At 38.8% G+C, this 23,274-nt stretch overlaps 3 protein-coding genes across 9 annotated transcripts; 2 read left to right on the top strand and 1 right to left on the bottom strand.

The window, feature by feature from the left end:
- The first annotated feature begins 1,091 nt into the window (after positions 1 to 1,091).
- On the top strand, positions 1,092 to 7,828 carry LOC121962054 (RNA-binding protein 4.1-like). Of its 7 annotated transcripts, XM_088073231.1 has the most exons (7): positions 1,092 to 1,241; positions 1,768 to 2,196; positions 2,309 to 2,932; positions 3,242 to 4,259; positions 6,104 to 6,179; positions 6,350 to 6,456; positions 7,506 to 7,828. In XM_088073231.1, exons 2-3 carry the CDS (start codon positions 1,788 to 1,790, stop codon positions 2,917 to 2,919), a joined length of 1,020 nt encoding a protein of 339 aa, XP_087929357.1. In that variant the 5' UTR covers positions 1,092 to 1,241; positions 1,768 to 1,787; the 3' UTR covers positions 2,920 to 2,932; positions 3,242 to 4,259; positions 6,104 to 6,179; positions 6,350 to 6,456; positions 7,506 to 7,828. The 7 variants fall into 7 exon arrangements, with proteins under 7 accessions (XP_087929357.1, XP_087929359.1, XP_087929354.1 ...); XM_088073233.1 differs by lacking the exon at positions 3,242 to 4,259; XM_088073228.1 differs by having other exon boundaries at positions 6,104 to 6,456.
- A 2,520-nt stretch (positions 7,829 to 10,348) lies between these two features.
- On the bottom strand, positions 10,349 to 12,549 carry tifa (TRAF interacting protein with forkhead associated domain). The gene is made up of 2 exons (XM_042512491.2): positions 12,390 to 12,549; positions 10,349 to 12,297 (listed from the first exon to the last, which is right to left on the bottom strand). The coding sequence occupies exon 2, from the start codon at positions 12,223 to 12,225 to the stop codon at positions 11,641 to 11,643; it is 585 nt and encodes a 194-aa protein (XP_042368425.2). The 5' UTR covers positions 12,226 to 12,297; positions 12,390 to 12,549; the 3' UTR covers positions 10,349 to 11,640.
- Positions 12,550 to 17,830: 5,281 nt separating this feature from the next.
- On the top strand, positions 17,831 to 21,710 carry LOC121962292 (RNA-binding protein 4.1-like). Its single transcript, XM_042512529.2, has 4 exons — positions 17,831 to 17,965; positions 19,363 to 19,781; positions 19,885 to 20,528; positions 20,897 to 21,710. Exons 2-3 carry the CDS (start codon positions 19,373 to 19,375, stop codon positions 20,508 to 20,510), a joined length of 1,035 nt encoding a protein of 344 aa, XP_042368463.1. The 5' UTR covers positions 17,831 to 17,965; positions 19,363 to 19,372; the 3' UTR covers positions 20,511 to 20,528; positions 20,897 to 21,710.
- The last annotated feature ends 1,564 nt before the right edge of the window (positions 21,711 to 23,274 follow it).

Below are 23,274 nucleotides of genomic sequence, written 5' to 3'. Positions count from 1 at the left end.
TAGTTCGATCCGTTTTAGAGTATGCTGAGCCAGGCATGGCTGGTTTTCGGTTTTGGAAAGCTGAAGCAAACAATAGCAAAAGCGCTACTGCGTAGCATCTATTTACGGTTTGAAATACAGTAAACAAGTGATATATAGACAATAGTGATGAAGGCTTACCTTTGAGATGAATAACGCCTTTGTAAGGACTGGAAGTGACTAGATGTACCACTGTTACGTTTGCATTACTGCCGAGTTTCCCCAGTATTAATTAAGCTTTGCTTGGGACACGCACTATTATCCTCTTTATTCTGCAAAAATCACACGGGTGCCCTTTTAAACTTTCTGATTTTATCTTCATGTGAAAGCCCAAGCTGGTTTGGTGGTATCATGAACCATAGCCCCTTTACAGTAGCCAAATATTTTTAATAAAATACATTAAAATTAAAATGTATACATTAAAATAAAAGATAAAAATACGATTTTTGCAAGGCCTAATAATCTGATGGCTTAGGTCTTCCCAGCTGTGTGATGGCTGGGCTCCAGCCATGGGTGGCACAACAACAATTGCACTCTCCGCCATTGTTCTCTTGGACTGGTAAACATTGGTGCAGTTCATTGTGGGAAACAGTAAGCAAGGCAGACTGGTCCGATGCACACTGAGGATTTTCTCCAAATCAGTATGATATCTGGGTATTTCTGGCATACTGTGGATTTCGCTTTTGTTTGCGTACTGCATACTACATTTTGAACCAACTCAGTACATACTGCTAGTATAGTAGGCGGTTTCGAACATAGCCTGCGTGCTTTATTCAAGTAGAAGGGGTAGTGGGGCCCTTTGCATGTCGATGCCCAGAGGCCAATTGTCTCATGATCTGCCCATGCAAATAACCTGAATTCACGTGACAAAAGATTAATACATCAAAGTAGATATAAAACTAGTGTGAGAGTAGAAACAAACTTAATGAATATAAAGAAGTCAAGAAATAACGTTTACACAAATGTAGCTACTCTATTTAAACGATTGAAAGGCCAAAGCTAACTTTTTTTATAAATTAATAACAACGAGCTGTTCCATAGTGAAAAGCCTTTCCCACAGCAAACCCTCCTCCTTCGTACCTTTATCCAATCACAGTCCGTACTTGTTGATAGACACGTCTCTCTACCAATCAGATTCCTACTTGCCCGCTTATCGTCAGCCGGATATCCACTGAGTCATTATCAGAGGAGTTTCGGCTTAGCTGTGGCGCCGACCTAAAGCTGTGAGTAGTTACCGCCGTTTTTAATGCTTATTTCTATTCTTTTATATTTTTTTTATTGTCGCGGTATTTTTTACAAGTTTTAAGACGTAACTGCATTCAATATAAACTGTTAAACCGAAGTGTATTTAGTCCGCTCACACCATACAAAATGGCTAACAGCTAGCGTTAGCTTGCTAGTAGCAGTCGTTGAAATGAAACGGGCCTGACTAGCAGCTCTCTGACCAGGAAGTGAAAACGCGAAAACTTACTCGACTCCAGTTTACTTCAAAAGTCAGCAATATCCAAAGTCGTGCAGTTTTTTTAGTCAAATTAAAAGTTAAAGCTTACTAAGGTGGAAGGAAAACACACTACTTATTTACAGTGATGAAAATTGTTCCGCTCTGGTGGCCCTTAGCCTCCAGCCGTCTCAGTTACACGCTTTCTATATCCTGACAATGACGTTATGGATTCACCATTTGCTCTCTCACTGCTTACTTTCTGCTCCTAACCTTACATGGCGCCTTGTGTTGTCTCTGCTCCTCTTTAGAGAAGTACACTGGAGTAACAATGGTGAAGATCTTCATTGGTAACCTGTCTGAGCACACTGAGAAGGAAGACGTCGAAGCCCTGTTTACCAAATATGGCACAGTGACAGAATGCGCCAAATTCAAAAATTATGCTTTTGTCCATATGGAGGACCGCAAGATGGCCAACAAAGCCATCCGCGAGCTCCACCTCCACAAGCTGAATGGTAGGCCCATCAATGTGGAGCGCAGCAGAGGGAAGAACCAGGGCCCTGTGAAGCTCCACATAGCCAATGTAGAACAGGGCTCTGACGAGGAGCTCCGTGCCCTGTTTGAAGAGTACGGCACAGTCAGAGAGTGTGCCATCGTCAAGAACTTTGCCTTTGTCCACATGGACAATGCTGATGAGGCCATGGATGCCATAAAGGGCCTGGATAACTCAGACTTCCAGGGTAAGTGCATTTGATAATCTACGAATGAAAGAATTGGAAGTTTTGGGGGTGTTCATTCAGTTCGTGCTGTGCCTTTTTAGATTTGAGGGACAATGATTTTTCTTTCTCTCAGGAAAGCGCATACATGTTCAAATATCAAAAAGCAGACCCAGAGGGGCACCCGAGGAGGAGGACTATCCACCTCCGCCAGGCAGAGGATATTATCCTCCTCGCTACCCAGGGGACAGGCCTGAGCCTCCTTACAGAGGCCGCATGGCTGCTTACGGTCCTCCTCCGCCTCCACCTCCTCCGCCCCCTCCTCCGAGACGAGCAGGGTATCCCGACCGTGGCTATGGCGAGCAAGACCCCTACAGCACAGTTGATTACTATGAGAGATACAGAGCCCGTCCTTATGGTGCATCGCCCTATGATGACAGACGCACCGGCGCTATCCCCCCTCCTCCACCTCCTCCCACGGCACTGGTTAGAGACCGCCTTGCAATGGGGGATCCGTACGAGCGCCATGCGCTCCCGCCGCCTCCTGCACCAGCCTACGGTGCCAGGGACCGAAGCCCCATCAGACGAGCCCCTCTTCCGCCTGCTCCGCCAGCTGGTAACGGGTACTCCTATGAGCGCTCCCGGCTCTCCCCAGCGTCCAGGGCTCCAATGTATGCAGCTCCCCGCCCCAGGGATTCCTTCGCAGAGAGGGCGCTGCCACCACCACCCCGATACGCAGGCTATTAGAGTGTAATTTAAGGTGAGAACAGAGAGGTGAGACGGAACGTGACATGATAAATCACATTGATAAGACGTACTTGAGAAAACTTAAATATGTACCGACATAAGAGAAGAATGCGTAAGTGGAGGTTGAATCATGCTTTAAACCATCACCATCAGCCAGAGATCTTAACTCCAGCAGATCTAGTCCAGCCAGGAGATCACTATAGAACTAAACTTTGCTGATAGAAACTTAAAATATTGCTGCTTTAACATCAAAATCAAAAAGTCTTGCGCGAATCCTGAGTAAAACGCGCTCCTTGACATGTGTGGTGTGCTCTCTTTCCAGGTTTAGAATATGACAAGATCGGCGTCGTCTGCTGATGTACGTGGCGCTATACACCCCCTCGTCTATGGCGGATTGCGTTGCGTTCACCTGAGACTTACTGGAAGATACTGTTTTGCAGACAGCCCCGTATTAAAACCATATGATTCCATGTCTACAGTTCACGTATTCTTCTGAGCTGTTCATGCCTTTTCTGTTCCTCTGCTTGTTTTATTGTTTAAATCCTTCAAATGTTTTACACAATACGATGCTGGCTTAGGTGCTTAGTCTATTTCAGTGTGCCGCAGTACTGTTAAATGGCCAAACTCACCATGGTCTTCAATCTTTTTCAATGGATCTGCCCTCTGAGGACATTATTTCATAACAAGGGAAGTCATTTAAATGAATATATCTAGTCTTTGTAAACAGGCTGAGGTTGTTGGTTTAACACAGTGCTCATCGAAATAAGTTTTAAAAAAAAACCCATCAAAACAACAGTTTAGAGGGGCTTTAATATGAGACGTGGTGTGTCAGGTTGTACCGTCAGATTTGCGACACATATTAGCATGACAAGTCAAAAGTTCCAGTGTGGTTTTGGTCTTTTTACGCTTTGTGTTATCTTTTCTTGCGAAAATAGAATCTATAGCACCAATATGTATGATTTTATTTACTTAACGACTTTCTTTTCATTTGAAGGCTTTTTAATAAACAAATCAAACCAAAAACGGCGTTTTAACTGTCAAATTCTTCCTCGCAGGATAGGCCTAATGACTCTGTTCACCGGACCAAATGTAGTCGAATTTAGTCAGTACTACTCAGGCGATTAACTCCTAACACGCTTGTTAAACTCTGCACAGCTGTGAGACTTATCAGCTTGACACATAGGTAGGGGATGTGTTCTTGGCCCTGTTCAATTCCGGGGAAAATTCTGAAAAATGTGTGAGACGTTAGGTCTTTGTTTGCGGAGGAAGACTCGATCGGCTTTTCATTGAAATCTTGTGTTGATGCCTGTTCACCTGAGCAACTTGGCTTGCGATGCAAAGTAAGAAACTTTTGAGCAGCTGTATATTGACAACTTGATGGAGGTTAAAATGATTTTTACTTCTGTAAAATGCTTGTATGCAAAGTTAAACATTTACGCCTACAATACACGAGAAGACTTAAAAAATACTATTACAGGGACTAAAGTCTGATGGCCTTTCACATCTTAAGACAATGTGACTTAATTGCGCACTTTAAGAGTTTGTAAAGACGGGATCTTGTAGTGTCCCATTTGCAAGACTGCAACTAAGCCTCCTTCCCTCTGCTCAAAAAAACCCACTAACACCCTCTAATGTATGCATTTTTAATGTTATGAGAAAGGCGACAATCAGCGAGATGCGATGACGCGCCGTCACTTACTGTCTGTCTCTGCCCCAGCAGCGCTTAAACATCAATCTAAATTAGTCCACACCGAGTTTAAAAGAGACTGAATAAGTAATACATAAATAGAAGTAACCACTGTAAAGTTTCAGACCTCTGTCCACATTACTTTACAACAGTTCACCTGGCCCCCGGGCTTACATCGAACATGACACACCAAAACAACCCAAACACACTCTCACAATACTCGTCTGCTGCGGAGCCGTGCACAAAGCTCAACTTTACTAGCAATGGGAAAGCAGTCGATAGCCTTTTGTAAGCTGGTTTGCCGCGTTATTTTTGGTGGAAAAAGGTTCTAGATTCCTGTGATTATTTTTCATCCTACTCCTGGAGGAGACTATTACGCCAAACTTCCTTTAGAAAATGTGACATGTTAACAATTAATAACATGTCCACAAAAACACATGCAACTCGAGAACATGAGATCAACGGCGTCATATGTCAACAGCATTCTTGTCATTTCGGCATCAATATAATCCACAAAAAAAATTGTTTACATGCGAACTTTCCATTTTTGATATTGTCACCTCAACTGTAGCAGCCTCAGTCAGTTGGTGATTTTTTCTTTTTCTTTTTTTTTTGTATAAGTTCTTTGATTTCGCACTGACAAAAGTGCTGGTTGTTAAATCAGATAAACACCTCGTTCAACTTGACTCTTGCGCACTCAATAACTCTACCAGTTTATCGTTTTTCACAGTATCAGAGAAGCAAGAATTGTTCGCGGAGGCCCCTCCATGTTTACTCTCGACCCGATTTGCTGCTTCCTGTTTGGTGCTGAAGAGAGCGCTGCCATTGGTTGTTGATGTTCACATCATTGAACTTAAAGATTTGCATGAGCCGAGACTAAAAACTTGCGATAATATTTGATAAATGTTAATATTACCAAACTTTACTTTTACGGAATGTCAAGGTGAAAAAAGATTTAAGACAGCAGTTTTATGACACCCTTACAGTAAACAATCCAGATCACGGGAGCGTCCACCGACTGAGGTAAAACCATAATTTCACTCTGACGTTGAAATTTGCAACTAGCCCGTGACAATAAAAGGTTGGTGTAAGTCCGGATGACAAAAAAAATGAGATTTTGATTCTGACTTTCCCTCTAAAACCACTGGAGTCAATATGGCTAATAAATCTGTAACTTTTCACAAACCAAAGAGCAATTTAAGAAAAAAAAGTGGCTAAACCAGCTGTAACCTGTTGCTGCGATGCCCACTGCCTACTTTATGTCGAGGAAATTAGTAGTTTTTCGTGGAAGTTACCGATTCACTGAGCTTTGCGATGACCCGTGTTTTTGTCATTGTGCGACAACTGTTCTCAATTTACATTCTTCATTTCTCTATCATTAAGTTCACACCATATATTAGTCACCCTTTACATTATTGTCGTTATATTTTAACTTTATGTATTTGTATCAAAAATTGCATGCAGTCTTGGTATTCTTAGTATTTGTGCTCTTTGTAGGTTGTTAGACTATGCAGGAGATGCCAGCTCATGGTAAGTCAGCCTGGGAAGATGTGCAGCATCCAGGAGAAAAGAGGTAGGTGTCATCTCACCGCAAAACACACTTTACTAATGCAATAGATAATCTCCTGCCTCCTCCTCGTGTTTTTGCATTCATGCTACAGTATTCTCATACTCTAGCAAGAGCTATGACATATGTGATCATTGATAAGAAATGGGATCACTGACTCTGTCTGTTGTCCACAGGCCTGTCGCTGCACTGGTGGCTTTAATGGCTCTCGAAGTGAAGTCACAGGTTTCTGTGGTCTTGGAACGTTACAAGCTGGGATCATCAGACGTTCCTGCAGTTAAAGGTAAAGCAGTGTAAGTTCACTATGAAGTCCAAAACCAGGGTGCAGGTCATTAAACTATGTCTTAAATTCAGGGTTTAGGCATATGGGACGCACACACCTGGTGAGCTAGAAGTCGCCCCCAATATTTTAAATATTACGCCTTGAAAGTCATTCGTTTCACACCTTGATTCCACCAGCAGCGTGCTTTGCTCCATCCTCTACGCAGCTCTATATTCCTCCGGGAGCATTTCAAATGAGGAGTTGAGCTTTCAGCTGGCTGATACTGTTAATGAGATTGTGTTTATTTTGACTTCTTCCCTTGATTTTTATGGACATTCTCCCTAGATTTTGTAGTCATTTTATCTAGATTTTTTTGTCATTTTTTCCTTTATTTTTTGTCATTTTTCCTTAATTTTTTTGCTCATTTTTCCTTGTTTTTTTGGGTCTTTTTTTCTTAATTTTAGAGGTCATTTTTTCATTGATATATTTGGTCGTTTTTCCTTGATTTCCTTGACTTTTGTGATTCTGCCATGGCTGAGCAGGCCACATAATTAAACACTTTCCTATTCTGTTTAAATTCTGTTTATTGATGTTTTTTGACCCATTTTGTTGTGCTGTAGCCTTAAGTCCAACCAGGAACAAAGCACAAAGAATTATGGCTGTGTTTCAGTCAAAAAAAATATTCATCCTAATATTTATACAGATCAGTATAAAAACAATCCAATTTAACATGGAATAGATTGAAAATGTGTGGCTCAGCCATGGTAGAATAACAAATATCAAGGGAAAATGACAAAATATGTGCAATCTCAGCAAGTCTGCAGCATCAGCTCCACCTAAGTAATGCTCACAGATGCTCCTGGTACGATATAGAGCCGCGTGGTGGACGGAGCATAACACTGCCACAGATGTGATGTCATTGACACACTGCTGGTGGAATCAAGGGGTTAGATTTGAATTTGTGAGGTCTTAATTCCCACAGACTCCTCAGCACCCTGATACCTGTATACACCCTGATATCAGACTTGTGTATTTTATGAGCTTTGATTGAGGTGTCGTCTGTTTTACAGGAAGTGGATCGGCTCCTTCAGGGACAGTTTGGTTCATCGGTTGGTGACGTGGAGTCGATGTGCAGTCCTCAGAAAACCTTCGCTGTGGCATCCTTGATCTCTGCAGCCGACCTTTGGCACACAGCTGTTATCTTTTTATTAATTCAATTATTCTTTCCACAGATAGCTTCGTGTAAATAAGCACTGAAAGCTATTTATAGATATATATTTTTTATTTTTAAGTATTAATGATATATTTTTGAACATTTTAAAAAAATATTTTTACTTTTGTAAAGTTGTAAAGTGATCAATCTGAATAGATAAACACATTTTTCTCAAACTGAGCTAATGTCTCCATTGTCCCATCTTGTTCAAACAATGTTGCTGTGGCTTTTTTTTTTTTTTTAATTTAAAAGGTTACACTAATAATACATTAATGTCTTAAAGTGAGGAGTTTGAGATCTTTGCTGTTGATCAAAGATGACTTATTGTTTATTGCAGGGAGAGAGTTTGACACAGAGTTAACAGTCTCAGAATAAAAGAAGGGTAATTTTCAAAGATATGTGGACAACAAAATTTGCTGTCATGAGATATCAGAATCAGTATTCTTTATTGATTTTCAGGGGGAAATTTTGACGCCCTACAGTCACTCTGATGTTTAGAGAAATATAGAGAATGGAATAGGAAGTTTGAGATAAAGAAGCAAGTTAAAATAAAGTACAAATATGTGCATTATGCTTTCATTTAGTATTTAAAATAAGAAAACAAATGTATAATGCGCAAAGTGTGTAAGAAATTATCCTTTATGCTACATCACATTGTGCAAAACTAGTGTGTAAATATTTAGAAATATGGAAAACATGCATTATAGTATAAAGAACAACACTGTATACATACATAGACAAAAGAATTAGAAATAAATACAGTATAGGATATCATATTAAATATACTTTCAAGAGTGGTGTTGGTTGTAGAGGCAAAAATGGTCTTTTAATTTAAATATTCACTTTATATAAACATTTGATTTGACCTGAAGTCAACACATAAATGTTTGTTTTCCTTACACTGTGTTTTCAGTTACAAATATGTGACAGGATGTGATCTCACATAGTACACTCGGTGTCTGAGTTTTGTCCTTTCAGCTGAAATAGACCGTTTTTTAAAAATCTCTTAGCACTTCATTAAAATATACAGAAGACAGCTGCTTTTGTATAACGTATTTGTTCACTTCTCTGAATGGAAATATAATCATGAATATAGTTTACTGAACATATTCCCTGCCCTAAAAACATTGTCTTATATATCTGATCTGATAATCTATCTGATAATGCTGTCACCTTTGGTGCTCAGTCTCAGTAAAAAATATGAATGAAACAATGTTTCTTGATCAGAGCATGTTAGAAAAATGACTAACAGACTACAGTTGATTAGTGTAAAACACCAAAAATAGTACCCAACCATAGATAGAGTGTTTTCTTAGTAGGAAAAAAGCTCAACAAAGCAAAATGACTAAATCAAAATAAGTAAAACTGAAAGAAAATCCTTCCGCATCTTCCAGAGAATGAAAGGTGTCATATTTTATCCTCTGTTCCTCTTTTTTTTTTTTTTTTTTAAAGTTGGGGACATCTTTATTTGAATTCAAATGAGGTCTTCTGGGAAATCATGTGTTCAGAGAGTCATCACTGTTGTGCTGACCGTTGTTCTTTTATAGTGGTTTGCTGAACCCGTCTAACCGCTTCCAGCAACTATCACATTCCAAGCTTTTATGACCTGTTACATTAACACGGTTCCTCTTCTTCAATGAGTAGATAAAGATGTCGCATAGCGTTTGCCTGCCTGTGAAGTCAGCACTAAGATTAGGATTTTATGAACAAATTGGACTTTGCTCTAAGACTATTAAAAAAATAGCACCAGTTCCTAGAACAGACCCAAATGCGATATCTGATACTGACACTCTCACCTCTGCATCTATATTGCTATTTATCTAATCATCAAGTTGATTAGTGGATCGGATAAATATGCCAGCACAGCCTGCTCTGAAATTAGTAGTGGATTATACATTTACTTAAAGGTCCAAAGTGTAGGATTTCGGGGGCCAAGATGAAGAATGTTTCCTTTCGTGTATAATCACCTGAAAATAAGATTAGTCATGTTTTCGTTACTTTAGAATGAGCCGTTTATGTATAGGGAGCAGGTGCTTGTCATAGATGTATTAAGAGAGTCTGGATACAGCCATGGTGGCAGGGCCCTGTTTTTTTCCTGTGACAGCTGCTCATTGGCTGAAGACAAATTTTGTATTAGTAATAAAGTAAAAGATCTTATTTTTTTAAACCAATGTATTTCCACTAAAATATTTTGAATTGGTGCTGAACATCAGGAGCACAACGAGACAAATTATTAATTTCCTGGAAAAAGACCTTTTTTTAATTTATTTTGAAGGTAGTGTGGCGGACAAGGACATTTTATTTGTTTTAATTTACCTAATTTACTTTATACTTAATTATATTTATTTGAAAGCTATGGTCACTGCTTCCCCGTTAATGTACCAGTGATAGCAATTCTAAATTATATATTATACCACAGGGGCGTATCCAGGATTTGAGGATATTGGGGGCTTAGCCCCAACCTTATTGGGTGGTCCAGGAAGCTCTATTTTGATATTTTTTAATGCACTCTCACACCTTATTTACCCTAAGATTTTTTTTGTTTTTCAACTTTCCAGCTTAATTGTGAATTGTGTTGATTAAAAAAATGTTATTAGTAAGTAGAATGAGAATACAAATGCTACAATTAAAAATGTATTGACTAGATTTGGAAAACATTTAAATATATTTATGTTAACAAAGTCTATGTAATTCAGTACATTTATTCAAAGTTATTCAGTCATTTATTCAAAAAGTTTGTAGGAAAAGACAGATTTTACATCTGGAGCTATTTTTAGAATTTAGGCTTATTCTTATTTTTGAAACACACACACACACACACACACACACACACACACACACACACACACACACACACACACACATCCAGGGCTATTCATAAAACCTTTACAAGGCTTTACAACCATATTGCAACATAACACAGGTGCCAAATGCCTGATAGATACCTCTATTTTAATATTTAATAATGTTCCTTTAATACTTTTGTTAGAGCGCAAAATTTGGAATAGAAAACATTTACTAGGAAGGTTGTAATTTGTTTAGACACTTTTACATACTAAAGCAAAGGAATACTAAACACATCCTCCACCACTGAGTGAAACAGAAAGTGCATGTTTCCATGAATTTGATGCCAAAAACAGAAGAGCTCTTCATTTTTTCTTTGTCTTTGCTCTAACACTGTAACCCGAGCTCAAGCTGACATGGCTACATTCACTGAAGCAAATCTGGACAGACCTGTTTCCAGAATGTTAGGCGCCGAGCCAGTGTGGGAAATGTGTATAAATGATAGCTTTAGCCCTCTGAAGCCAGGGGCTGCATCACTTTTCTTGTGCTGCTTTTTGACACCTGTCACAAGAATTTCAGCCTTTCAACTCTAAACAAATTGGTGCAATTTCTTTCAAAAACACGGGAAAAGGGCAATGAGATAATTGGTAAGAAATGTTACACAAATTGCATGAAATGAGTTGATTTAGAAAGTTATTTAAAAACAAAATAAAATAAATTTCAAAAAGCCAGGGAAAGATGTCTAGGGGTAAAAAAAAAAGAAAAAGAAAAACACAAGGAAAAAACTATATTTAGAATTATCATGCCTGATTTTTTTTTCTTTCTTTTTAATTTTTGTTAGTTTTTTTTTTTTTAACTAATTTTTCTGGTAATTTTCTTGTACTTTTCCCCCCCACAAATTTCTCACTAATTTTGGGGTATTTCTTCTGTCATAGCTCAGTGCCTTCTTCCCATGTTTTTGAAAGAAATTCTTTTCAGATTTTAAAGGGTTAAAAGTAGCTAAATAACGTTTAAATCTTCACTTTTCAGATCAAAGCTTTAAACATGGAGTAATAGGGTTCAAAAATAATACAATGATTTCACATTACAAACAATACAATGATTTCACATTACAAAAGGGATTCTATGCAAGCGCGTTAACGTCTATGTTACATCTACGCAGTCGTGTGTTTTGCATTCAAATGCAAGTCAGAGGGAAAGTAAAAACATCATGAGAAACACATGATGGTCTCGTCGTTCTCAAGGGGGGCACTAACTCTGAGTTCACCTGGACAGCTTGTCCCATAGGAGCCCATTTCCATGACAGGTGCTGGAGGAGGCACACGTGTGCATGTCTCTCTGGACGGAGGTACTGCCAGCACCTCAAAGTCCACTTCAATTTTCCCCATGGCTTCCCCAGGCTCTTGGATGATCAGCATCTCATACTCTCCGAACCGGATCAGGGCCTTGTTGGGGAGATCCATCCTCTCCAGGAAGCCCAGCATGGCGCCGTTCACTGACAGCCGTCCCTTCTTGCTCAGGTTCTGGATGCAGAACAGCATGTCCGGGCTCTGGGGGGTGCGGAAAGCGTAGATGCAAAGCTGTTTGCGGGACACCCGCATGTCCACCAGGGAGAAGGTGCAGGACTGGGGGTCACGTCCCAGTCTGAGGGGCTCATCCGCAGGGTGTTTGCTCCTGGTCCCCATAGGAAGCAGCCCGTAAAGGCCCTCATATTGCTGCCGAGGGTGGTAAAACTTGATGTAGAGACAAGTCAGGAGGTCCTCCTCTGTCTCCATTGTCTGGGACACACTCATCGTAAAAACAAAAAAGCTCCCGATGAAATCAATAAGTGGTGTATTGACTTATTGATCTTTGTTGATGAAGGGCTGTTGCAACAAAAGAAAAATAAACCAGTTAGGAATTCGATATGTTTACCAGTCAAGAAAGTACATTTCTGCTTTAGAGATGTGTTTCTTACCTGAATGTTGAAGGGTTTTTTTTTCTCAGAAAAGCCGGATCAAATTCAGCCTTCGGCGAAAACTCAGGAGGAACTAACGGTGCAGCTGCTGTGAGAACAACAGGAAGACTTTCTGCAGTCTGCAAGCTGTTGACTTCCCTCTGGAGTTTCGTCACTCTCATAAGACCCAGTCCATGCTGCTTTCAAGTGCCAGTAGGAAAAATCAACGCTGCAAGCTGCGGATGATGTAATGCAGTGCTAAATAGAAAAGAAAAGTCTGGATTTTCCATTTCATTTTGTCAGCATGAGGCGAGCATCGAAGTTCTGTCCAGCAACTGGGAAAAATGAGTGTGTTAGCCACATTTTTATTGCAATTTTTTATGATTGATTTTTTTCTTTTTCTTTTGATGCAAGAAATTAGTGAAACAATATATTCCATGCTGAGTCATTTGCTCCACTTTAATAATGAAATGGTCTGTCGAGTGAGCTGAATATACTGAAAAGACTGTTAGGAATCTTTATTTATCAGAGAAAAGGGGTGGCTGGGTGTGACTTTTTTGTTTTTTTGTTTGTTTGGGTAATTTTACTCTTCCCAAAGTATTTTATTAGACTTTTTATAAGACTTAAAAAACTTTTTGACGTTTGTGAGTGAAAAGTTGAAGATGAAATCTTGGGGTTGAAAAAAGTCTTGGTTTTTCATTCTTGTCGTGTATGCTGCTTAGTAGGTACAAATGTTTCATTTTTGGCTAAATTTGACATTAGATGTAGAGGGCTTTTGATGAAATCTCACTATTTTAAGCTTAGCTTTGGTTATTGTTTTTTTTTCTGACAGAAGTGTTCTGCGCACATGATCCAAGGACCATTAGAAATTGTATGTTGGTATATAGTAGTATATATTGTGGGCAGAATGGTAAATATTGAGATATATGTGTGTATGTTGGTACATATATATAACAAAGCTTTCAAAATGGATTTTTTAATGATAGTTTAATTATTTAACAAAGGGGTAGGATTCAAGAAGTTCATACAACTTCCCACTTTATTTCTCACATGTTAATCAATGCAATTTGCTGATTGGATTCATTATGGGTTTTTTTCTTTCTCTTTTGTTATTAATATGTTTTTAACAACTGTTTTTGTTGTATTTTACATATTCGAAATAAATAACAGTAATATAATTATAATACATTTAAATATATAATGAATTTATATCAATAACAGATGACAACACAAGAAAACTGGTCAATCCAGGGTTAAAGTTAAATCATGTACTTTTCTTATCAAATATGTCATAATAGTTTGCTGTTCTCTAACGTACGATTTAAAGACGAGCTCCTGAATGCAGCACAGCAGCTCAGAAAAATTCCCCAATGATGTAAGTTGAAACTGAAAGGCAGTCACTGCATGGTTTCACGTTTATTATTGACCGGATGAACCAACCTTAGCGGGAAACTGAGCCCTGCTATAAAATCATATGACTGCACAATAACACATGGAGGCTGATTACCAGAAGTTGTTTGCATTTTTAAGCCATGAGAAGTGATGGAATGAGTTCCTAAATACGAGACTGAGTTAATTATTACTATTAAAGGAATGTGCTGGAAGGAGATTTCGGCCCAAACAGGTAAAAACATGCTGTATGGGCTCAATGATAACTTCCCACTGCATACATAGAAGTATGGTAGGAGGACTGAAACTGACAAAATAAAAAAAGAATAAATACATAAATACATGAGTCAATGAGAGGGTTGTTACCAAGGGATTGGTGTGTTCTGTATGGGAATAAAAAGCCAGTATTGTTGTTTGTTCTATAGGTGGCACTGTATAAGAGTTCAGTGGTTTGAGGTTAACCTGATCTGGATCTATATGAAAGATAATTTGGCATAGATAAACAATTATGGGAACCAGTGTGATTAAGATATCTTCTTGGAATGTTAATGGCCTGGCCTCCTATACCAAAAGTTACCTGAAACAAAATAACTCCGATGTGGTGATGCTTCAGGAAATGCACCTCTTGGAAAAGGATACAATTAGAATTCATGACAGATGGATTGACAAGACTTTCAACCAAAAAAGGCCCAGTGTTAAAGTACAGAAGGAATCTAAAGATAAAGAGAGAAGTTCAGTTATACTCTTGGTAAATATGTCAGAGCAAAAAATAATCTTAGGCAATATTTTCACACCTAATGTAGAAGACCCTGATTTCTTTCTCCAATGTCCCTATGATTTTGGGTGGTGATTTTAATCAAGTGCTTGATGTGTTTTTAGACAGATCAGGGAACCATATTCCTAGGCCAGGATGCTATAAAAGCCCTATGTAAAGACACTGGACTGCTCGCGATTACACTTTCTGTTCAAATAGGCATGCTGTTTATCCCTGCATAGATTACTTTCTGATCTCTCATTCTCTGATTGAAAGTATTGGAGCCTGTAGTATAGGCATGATTGCTTTGACAGATCACGCCCCTGTTTACTTAGTTTTTTCATTGGGGACACCACAAGAAAGATCTAAAGGCTGGCGGATGAACATCAGCATTGCACAGAAGGAAGCATCCTATCTAAATCTGAAAAATCACATCAACCTATTTTTTGAAACCAATAATGAAACTGCTGAACAGGGATTTGTGTGGGATGAGTTTAAAGCTTACATAAGGGGAATTTTGATACAACAATCAGCATTAATTAAAAAACAAGACCAGCTCAAAGTCTCCAATTATGAAACAGAAATTAAACATCTGAAGAGGTAATACTGGGAAAACCTTTGTGCAACTTGTCTGGCCAGCTTACTAAGGGTTAAATATGAGCTCAGTGCAATCTTTTTTTAAAAAAAAGGCAGAACACTCTCTTTATAGATTAAAACAAAAATGGTACAAATCCTCTTCAGATAGCCTTAGGCGCCACGTGCACTTAATCTGGAGGACCCAAGATCTGAACACCCCAGTAGCTGCCAAAAAGCATTCGATCGGGTTAGTTGGAGCAATTTAAATTTCACTCTTAATGAATTTGGATTTGGAACCTTGTTCCAGGATATTATAAAAATGATATATACACAATCTAAATCTATGGTTACGACTAATGATCTGAGATCACCCACTTTCCCAGTCAGACGTGGAACAAAACAGAAAGCGCTTTCACCTCTTTTCTTCATTATTGAACGAGAACCTCTTGCAGAAGCTATAAGACTAAGTGGAGCAATAAGAGGTATCACATCAGGCGGTCAGGAAAATACATGTTAATTTTTGCAGATGGCGTTTTGATCTTGCTGTCAGACCCAGAGAGGTCAGTCCCTCCGATGCAGGATCTGATTAATTCATTCTCAGGCATATCCAGGTACAAAATAAACTGGACTAAAGGTGAGGTGATGCCTTTATCCAAGTCCTGCTATAGAAGTCATTTTCAAAACTGGAAATCTCGGTGAGTCCCAAAAAAACTTAAATATTTGGGTATCCTTCTGAACCCTGGACTTGAAAACATTATATCTGATAACTTTGATCCAGCCTTGACTAAGATACAAGTCCTTCTAAAGGGATGGGATAAATTACAGATTTCATTATGGGGGAGAGAATAAATAATAAAAATGGTTAACGCTCCTAAACTCAAGCATGTTGCCACTGAATGTTCCAGCAACTATATTTAAAACTATAGAAAAAATGATAACTCAATTCATTTGGGCTGGAAAAAGGCAAGGATGAAACTTAAAAGACTCCAGGCCAAAACAGAGTTTGGACGACTGCGCTTGCCTATCATGATACTATACCAGGAGGCCTTCACGGGCGCCCAGATAGTATCTCTCCTCTCCAACAGAGAAAACAGGCAGAAACTTACAACCTCCATAACAAAGATTTCTGGAGATTTCTCCAGTTAAGAGACTGTCTTTCTAAAGCGGGATTAGTAGTTACAAAGCCACTTATCCAATCCCCTATATACTCTACATTTATACTGCTTAACAATCTTCCACATTTGGCAGGCCAAATCTACTTATTTAATGGAGAACTTTAACTGTACTAAAAGAGGTCTAAAAACTGTGTGGGAAAGAGACTTACAGGTAACTTACTGTATCAAGTAGATGAATGGACCACGCTTCTGAGAGAGACGCTGCAACCTATGAGAGATGCCAGATCTAAACTTGTCCAAATCAAAATACTCAGTAGACTCTACTGGACATCTGTTAAGTTGTATAGAGCAGGGACGTGCCTCTCAAATCTGCATTGCCGATGTAAACTGGAACTTTTAAAAAAAATTTAGATCATTATCATTGTTATTATTATTATTATTGCTATCATGATTTTTAGAATTGAATTGCTGATATTATCAGTATTACTTCTATTTTTGTAATTATATATATGTGTGTGTGTGTATATTGTCTTTTTAATTACGTACTGTCTATTGCTTGGATTGAGTTAATATTTCCACCTATGCAGCAGTTTTATGTCACAGTCCATATATTTTTTCATTCTTCAGTGCAAGTGAGTGATTTATCTAAAATTTTGAATGTTGCTGCTTCTTCTGTCTGAAGTACTCAATATGAATTAAAATTGAAAAAAAAAGAATAAATACACGTGTCAATGAATTAATGAAAATGCCAAAAATGCCGATATTTATTTAATTTACCACTTTATTTTCCCATTAAACTTTCCATCCAGAAATAAAATAAAATATTTTTATTTATGTAGGCAAAAAACAAAGAAGCTAGCCCTTTGTTGACATTGTCCTAAAACCCAAATAACAATGGAATTGGATTGCTAAAGTATGACCCGCCCTACTCTCCCTCTGATTGGCTAATACTCGTCGCCTTTGTTGTGTTGATGTGGTGTCAATCTAATCTAATGGAATTAAATGTAATCTAATTTCCTTTTTTGAAAAAATCATTATTAATAAAATAATAATATAATAAAAATAATTATCGTTATTTAATACATCCTATTAAAATAACAACAACAATAATAATAACAGAAAAGAAAATAAATCCCATCTTACATCAAGAGATAAAGAGAACAAAAAAGAAGAGAGCAAAACAATCAACAGGAAGAGGAGGCTGCCTGTCCTGGCAATAGCCTATGTTTATTTCGGTAATATAATCCCCATTCCCATAAAAATATGACTTAATTCTCATAAAATTACTATTTTTTTCTTGTAATATCCTTACTCTCATAATATTACGACTTTAATCTCATATAAATATGGCGAGTTTTTTCTTGTGATATTACAACTTTATAGACGTAATATTATGAATTCATTTCCATAATATTACGACTTTTTTCTTGTTAAACTAGGACTTTATTCTCGTAATGCTACAACTTTTTCTCATAATATTGGGACTTCATTCTAAAAAAGATAAATAAATCCTCAATGTGGCCTTACAACTCCGTCGTAGACGTCACATTTAAGTAAAATTAAAAAAAAAAAAAATCCTAAAAAATACGCAAATCCGCCTGGCCAGTTGGAGGCGCTGTGGTTCAGCAGGAAAAACTGTGGCGGAGGAAGAAGCAGGAAAAAACCGGAGCGGAAGTCTCTCGGCGTAGGGAAAGCTGCTCTGCTATTAGGAAAGCTCTGGAAAAGGGCCCTAATTTTTTTGTAGAGGCCAGCAGGCAAAAAAGGTAACAAAACATACACACATTAATCTTTTTTTATGTTGCATTTTACAGCATTTATTTAATTCCTAAAATGTCTTCTAACATTTTATGAAATATTCGCCTGCTCGCTGCTTTACGTTAATATGGAGAGCGGTGCTTTGTGTAATAGCTGTTAGCTCCGGTTAGCTCGCCCGGAGCTAACAGCTAGCACAAATTTGCTAAACTGACACCAGAAATTGCGCTTAGACAATCCACACTGTATTACTGGAGCAATAACACTCGTGTTTACGTTTTAGTATTTAAAAAAATTCGATAAATTGTGTTTTCACAATGAAATTAAGGCTCGTTTGGTTATTGTATAAAATTGACGTCCGCCATTTTGCAAAAAAACGTCATTTTTCATTCTAAACTTCGACTGTCGCGTGAGAGAAAACGATTGACACATAACGTTACTTCATGATAGTAAAACACAGATTATTCAAACGCAATAGTATGTTTGTTTTCATTCCTACGTATTCTTTTTTATCTGCAGTTTACTCTTAAACGGATTTAAAATAGACCAAATGTGAACTACCAGTTAAATTACAACAAATGTTCTTATTTGTCAGACAAGGGGGTGGCTCGGTGTGACTTTATATTTACCCTCCCTTAAGCTACGAAAATCAAAAAATAGATTTTTTATCTTCAGTGTGTTTTAAAAGTATCTTTCGAGATTTGAAAGTTAAATTTTGGTGGCAAAATCATCGAGTTGAGAAAAGTCTTTGTTTTTATCTCTTGTGTATACCCTTTGGATCACGCAAGTTGTGTATTTTGGGTTCTTTTTATTTAAAAAGCGCTGTAGTGTAAATCGCGATTTTAATCCTTTAAACCTCATTTTTTTCCAAAAATGTGGGGAGAATGTGACAAGCAGCCTAACAAGAAATGACCCAAACATCAGCAAACATTTGTTGTAAAAAGTTACAAGAAAAATTACCTAAACAATGCCAAAGAAATGAAAAGCTAAATAAATAAATCAAAGATAAGAAAAGTAAAATAAATAAATAAAAAGTATTAAATGAGATGTAGAATAAAGTGTTTTTAATAAAATCTTATAGTAAGCTCAGATTTGGTTCTGGCAAAAGTCTTCATAGCACACGTTGTGTCTTAAGGACCATCCGCAATTTAAAAATCCAACGCTTGTACCTAGCTATGATAAATTATGTAATTGTAGTATTTTTTTATTTATTTATTTTTGTTAAAGAGAACATTCAGCAGGTGAAGCATGCCAAAAAAGCAAAAAAACATTGCTGGAAAAATGTCAAAATTTATAACAAATCATCAGTACCTCAGTGCTTCTTTTTTTTTTTGACAGGCCTTCATCTTTCTGCCCCCCCACCCCCGACTCACGTATTTCCTTTTTTTCTTCATTTGCTCTGAAACAGATTCTAAACCATGGTGAAAATTTTTGTGGGAAACCTGCCCCGAGAGGCAGACCAGGAAGAAATCAAGGCCCTCTTCACTCAGTACGGCACAGTCACAGAATGCGCCATCATCAAGAACTACGCTTTTGTCCACATGGATGACCGCAAGGCCGCCACCAAAGCCATTAAGAGTCTGCACCTCTACAAACTTCACGGCACACCGATCAATGTGGAGTCCAGCCACGGGAAGAACCAAGGCTCTGTCAAACTGCACGTAGCCAACGTCGAGAAGGGAGCTGATGACGAGCTCCGCGCTCTCTTCGAAGAGTACGGCACAGTCACAGAGTGCGCTGTTGTCAAGAATTTCGCCTTTGTACACATGTCCAACTCTGACGAGGCCATGGATGCCATCAAGGGACTGGACAATTCTGAATTTCAAGGTAAGAAAGGGCTTATATGTGCAAGTGAAGCTGTAGTTGTGGTGTGTTTCGACTGAATTTTAATTGTTAAATATGTTTTTTTCGTTGTGTTTTTTGTATCAAGGCAAACGCATCCATGTCCAGATTTCTAAGAGCCGGCCGAGACATGATGAACGCGATGACTATCTCCCTCCTCCGCCAGACAGGGGTGGCTACTGGCCCCCTCGCTATCCAGGAGAGAGGCACGAGCCTCCTCCGCCCGGCTACATGAGAGGCCGCCTCAGTCACATACCCCCAGGTTACCCCGCCCCTCCTCTGCCACCGCCGCCCCCTAGACGAGCAGTTTATCCCGAACGTCCCTATGAGGGTGAAAGGGACAGGTACAGCGTGGTAGATTACTATGAGAAGTACAGAGCCCGTCCGTATGGCATCCCCTCCTACGAGGACCAACGTCCCGGCGCCCCTCCTCCCCCTCCTCCTCCCGTCGCCCGAGACCGTCTTATGACCTCGCCTATTGACCCGTATGAGCGTCGTCCCCTCCCACCTCCTCCGTCCTCATACTACGCCCGAGATCGCAGTCCTCTCAGGAGAGCACCAAGCGCGCCAGTGCCCCCCGCCAGTAATGGCTACTCCTACGAGCGCTCACGACTCTCTCCGGTTTCCCGGGTCCCTGCATACGGAGTTCCACGCGCCAGGGACCCCTACTCCGAACGGCTGCCTCCGCCACCGCCTGCACGCTACGCTTATTAAGCACCCTGACATGTGAAGGTGAGAATAGGTCTGAGGTAGACTGGTGTTCTTCTCTTTTCTAAAAGTGCCAACCGTCCCTGTAAAGGCAGAGGCAGCTCATGACTTAACCTGCACGCCACTGATGTGGAAAAAAAGTAGCCTGTAGGAGCATGCGTACGAAGTTTCAGCAAGTGTAAAATCGTTGGTGGCGCACGTCTGTGCCCTCACATGGATTCTAGCTAATTTTAGTGAAAACTTTGATAATAATCCAACGAAGGCAGACTGCTGAGTCTGGGATCTCTGGCTGAAGAGCGGGACTCGACAGGCCCAAATGTCATGAGATGGAACAACGAGCTTTGGATCAACAGTTGCAGACAGTTCATGTGTGTCATTTGCTCTTTTTTCAGGATCGTCGTCCAACTGCGTCGCCGCTCGCCGCCTCCTGATGCACGTGACACTATCCTACCCCCCTGTCTGCGGCTGAGCGCGTTACGTTCCCCTGCGACGCTCACAGGAGGAACCGAATTCCCGACGTCAACGTCTGATTTTGTTTTTATTATTTTGGGGGAGTTTTTACTCGTTTTTTCCCCCCTCCCATGACTGTTTTAGTTTGTCATTGTGCTGTAGTACTTTTTTTAAGCTTGACGTCTGAAATATGCGTGGTTTTTTTTTATTTGTACTTTTTACGTTTGGAAAAATTAGTGTTCTGGTGTTGTGTGTACAGTAGACAGCTGAATAATCTCAGCAGCAGTTTCTAAGCGATACTTGTGACTGTAGATTTAAATCAACTGAATCATGTTTGGTATCAAATCTAACCTGCACGTTGGTTCCCTCATGTTACGCTTTCCCACCGAAAACCAAACCTCCATGTGACGTTGCTGTGAAAACTAAAACTTGTAAGACGTAGGTTACGAATGAAGAAAGTAACTGTTAATAGGACAGTTACCGCAAACCGCTCAAATGTACCTGTATGTTACCGACCTTGTTTTAAATAAACGGATTTGTGCAGTTAATGTTGTTCACAGATGTGCCCCAAACCATGCCCAGCGCTAAAAAACACCTCATCACTGTAACCGCTTGAATGAATTCGAAAACTCTGCTAGGACCTTTCGCAAAAAAATAATCCTTCATTTAATGACCATTCGTTCATTAATGACATCACGGATAACAAACTTGTTAAAATCGTCACGCTGATTAAAGAAATATGTCTGGAATGCTAAAGCTTTGCTCATTCATCAGCGTACCCTTTTAGCTCCAAAATTGAAACTTGTCGAGGGTAAAGATTGAGTGAAGAAGGTCGAAACGCGCCTCAGCCGTACTCCACCAGGTGAGCTTTCGGAGCTGAGGCTAGTTTACGTTGAATCTGGGGGCAGATGACGACAGAGGCAGCTGAAGACCTTCAGAGTCGACAGGTAAGTGAAGGGCTTTAAGGACACTCATGCAGAAACATGCACACATTTCATTTTTCCAGCTAAATATCACTAGTTTACTGTCGAGGTTTGTAACATTGATAATGAATCATTTTACTGTTTCAGAGTGTTAGATATGTGTTTTAACTCGTCACCTGTACACACACGTATCCATTCAACTGTAAGCCTGCTTTAACTGGCAGTGTTAGCTTAAAAACAGCTGTCAGCTTTAGGGATGCACGATAATATCGATAAATCATCGGTATCTGCAGGTAATGCAGGGTTCCCACGGATCCTTAAAAAATCTTAATTCATCTAAAAATAAGTCCTTAATTGAAATTGAAATGTCCTAAATCAGTCTTTCAAAAGTCTCAAACATGCTATGAGATAGGAAGTAGGACATTGTGAATTTATTTTTATTTTTTCAGACACGGTAGTGGAAAATGTCAAAATAACTGGCGAAATCTTTTTATGAATAATTTTGGATCGCTTTAAGCATTTAGGGCATGCAGATTAGGGGATATATATATACACTTAACTTTTTTCCAATATTACATTTGAATATTACTTTTTATTGTGACATGTTACAATAAAAAATGTGGGTAAAATTGTCCCTAACCCCGAGTAATTTACGTCAGTTCATGTGTTTTTCCTGCAATTTTCGTTGCTGTAGTACTAGTCTTAAAGTAAATTCGAAGTGGCATTAAAAATGTCTTAAAAATGATAAATTTAACTTGCCTTTAAGCTGCAGAAACCCTGTATTGGCTTTAAAATGAAATATCAGAATTGGCCAAAGTGCTGATTTCCGGCGATATCACAAGCTGATATTTTGTAAAATGATTGACAAAGTGAACATGTACAAAACAGCCCTAAATTGAAGTATTTTTCGTATTTTGCATAAAAAAAAATTCAAGTTGACGTTGAAAAACATTGTCTTTCTTGATTCCATCTACTGGTGGGTCATCACAGTAAGAGTATACATAATATTTTAATTTCACTAAAGAAGAAACTCCATCACTAGAATTAGGTAAGAAAAAAGTTGATATATCTATTGGTTAGCATATCAGATATCAGCCAAAAAATAGAAATAAAAAATCGTGCATCCCTAATAAGCTACTTCAAAACTGACAGTCGTCACTTCCAGGAAATTGGATATGGATTATGGTATACGGTTGGCCTTTTTTAAAAATCTGAAATTAAGAGAAACATTCAAGACATCTAGTTTTCTCTAAGTTGGGCACATTTGAATGGATAAGTTACATAGAGGCAGACATACATTTTTAAACTCTTGTAAAACTTAAATACTGTTAATGAAATTGCCACATAAACTGATTTCACACAACTTTGATGGACATAAGAAATTTACAGTACTGTGC

The sequence above is a fragment of the Plectropomus leopardus genome, chromosome 23 (genome assembly GCF_026936395.1).
Source record: "Plectropomus leopardus strain MGB_pleo_1.0 chromosome 23, ASM2693639v1, whole genome shotgun sequence".
Taxonomy (NCBI): Eukaryota; Metazoa; Chordata; class Actinopteri; order Perciformes; family Serranidae; genus Plectropomus; species Plectropomus leopardus.
Note: the sequence above shows the minus strand (reverse complement) of the source record. Positions and strands in the feature narration are given on the sequence as shown.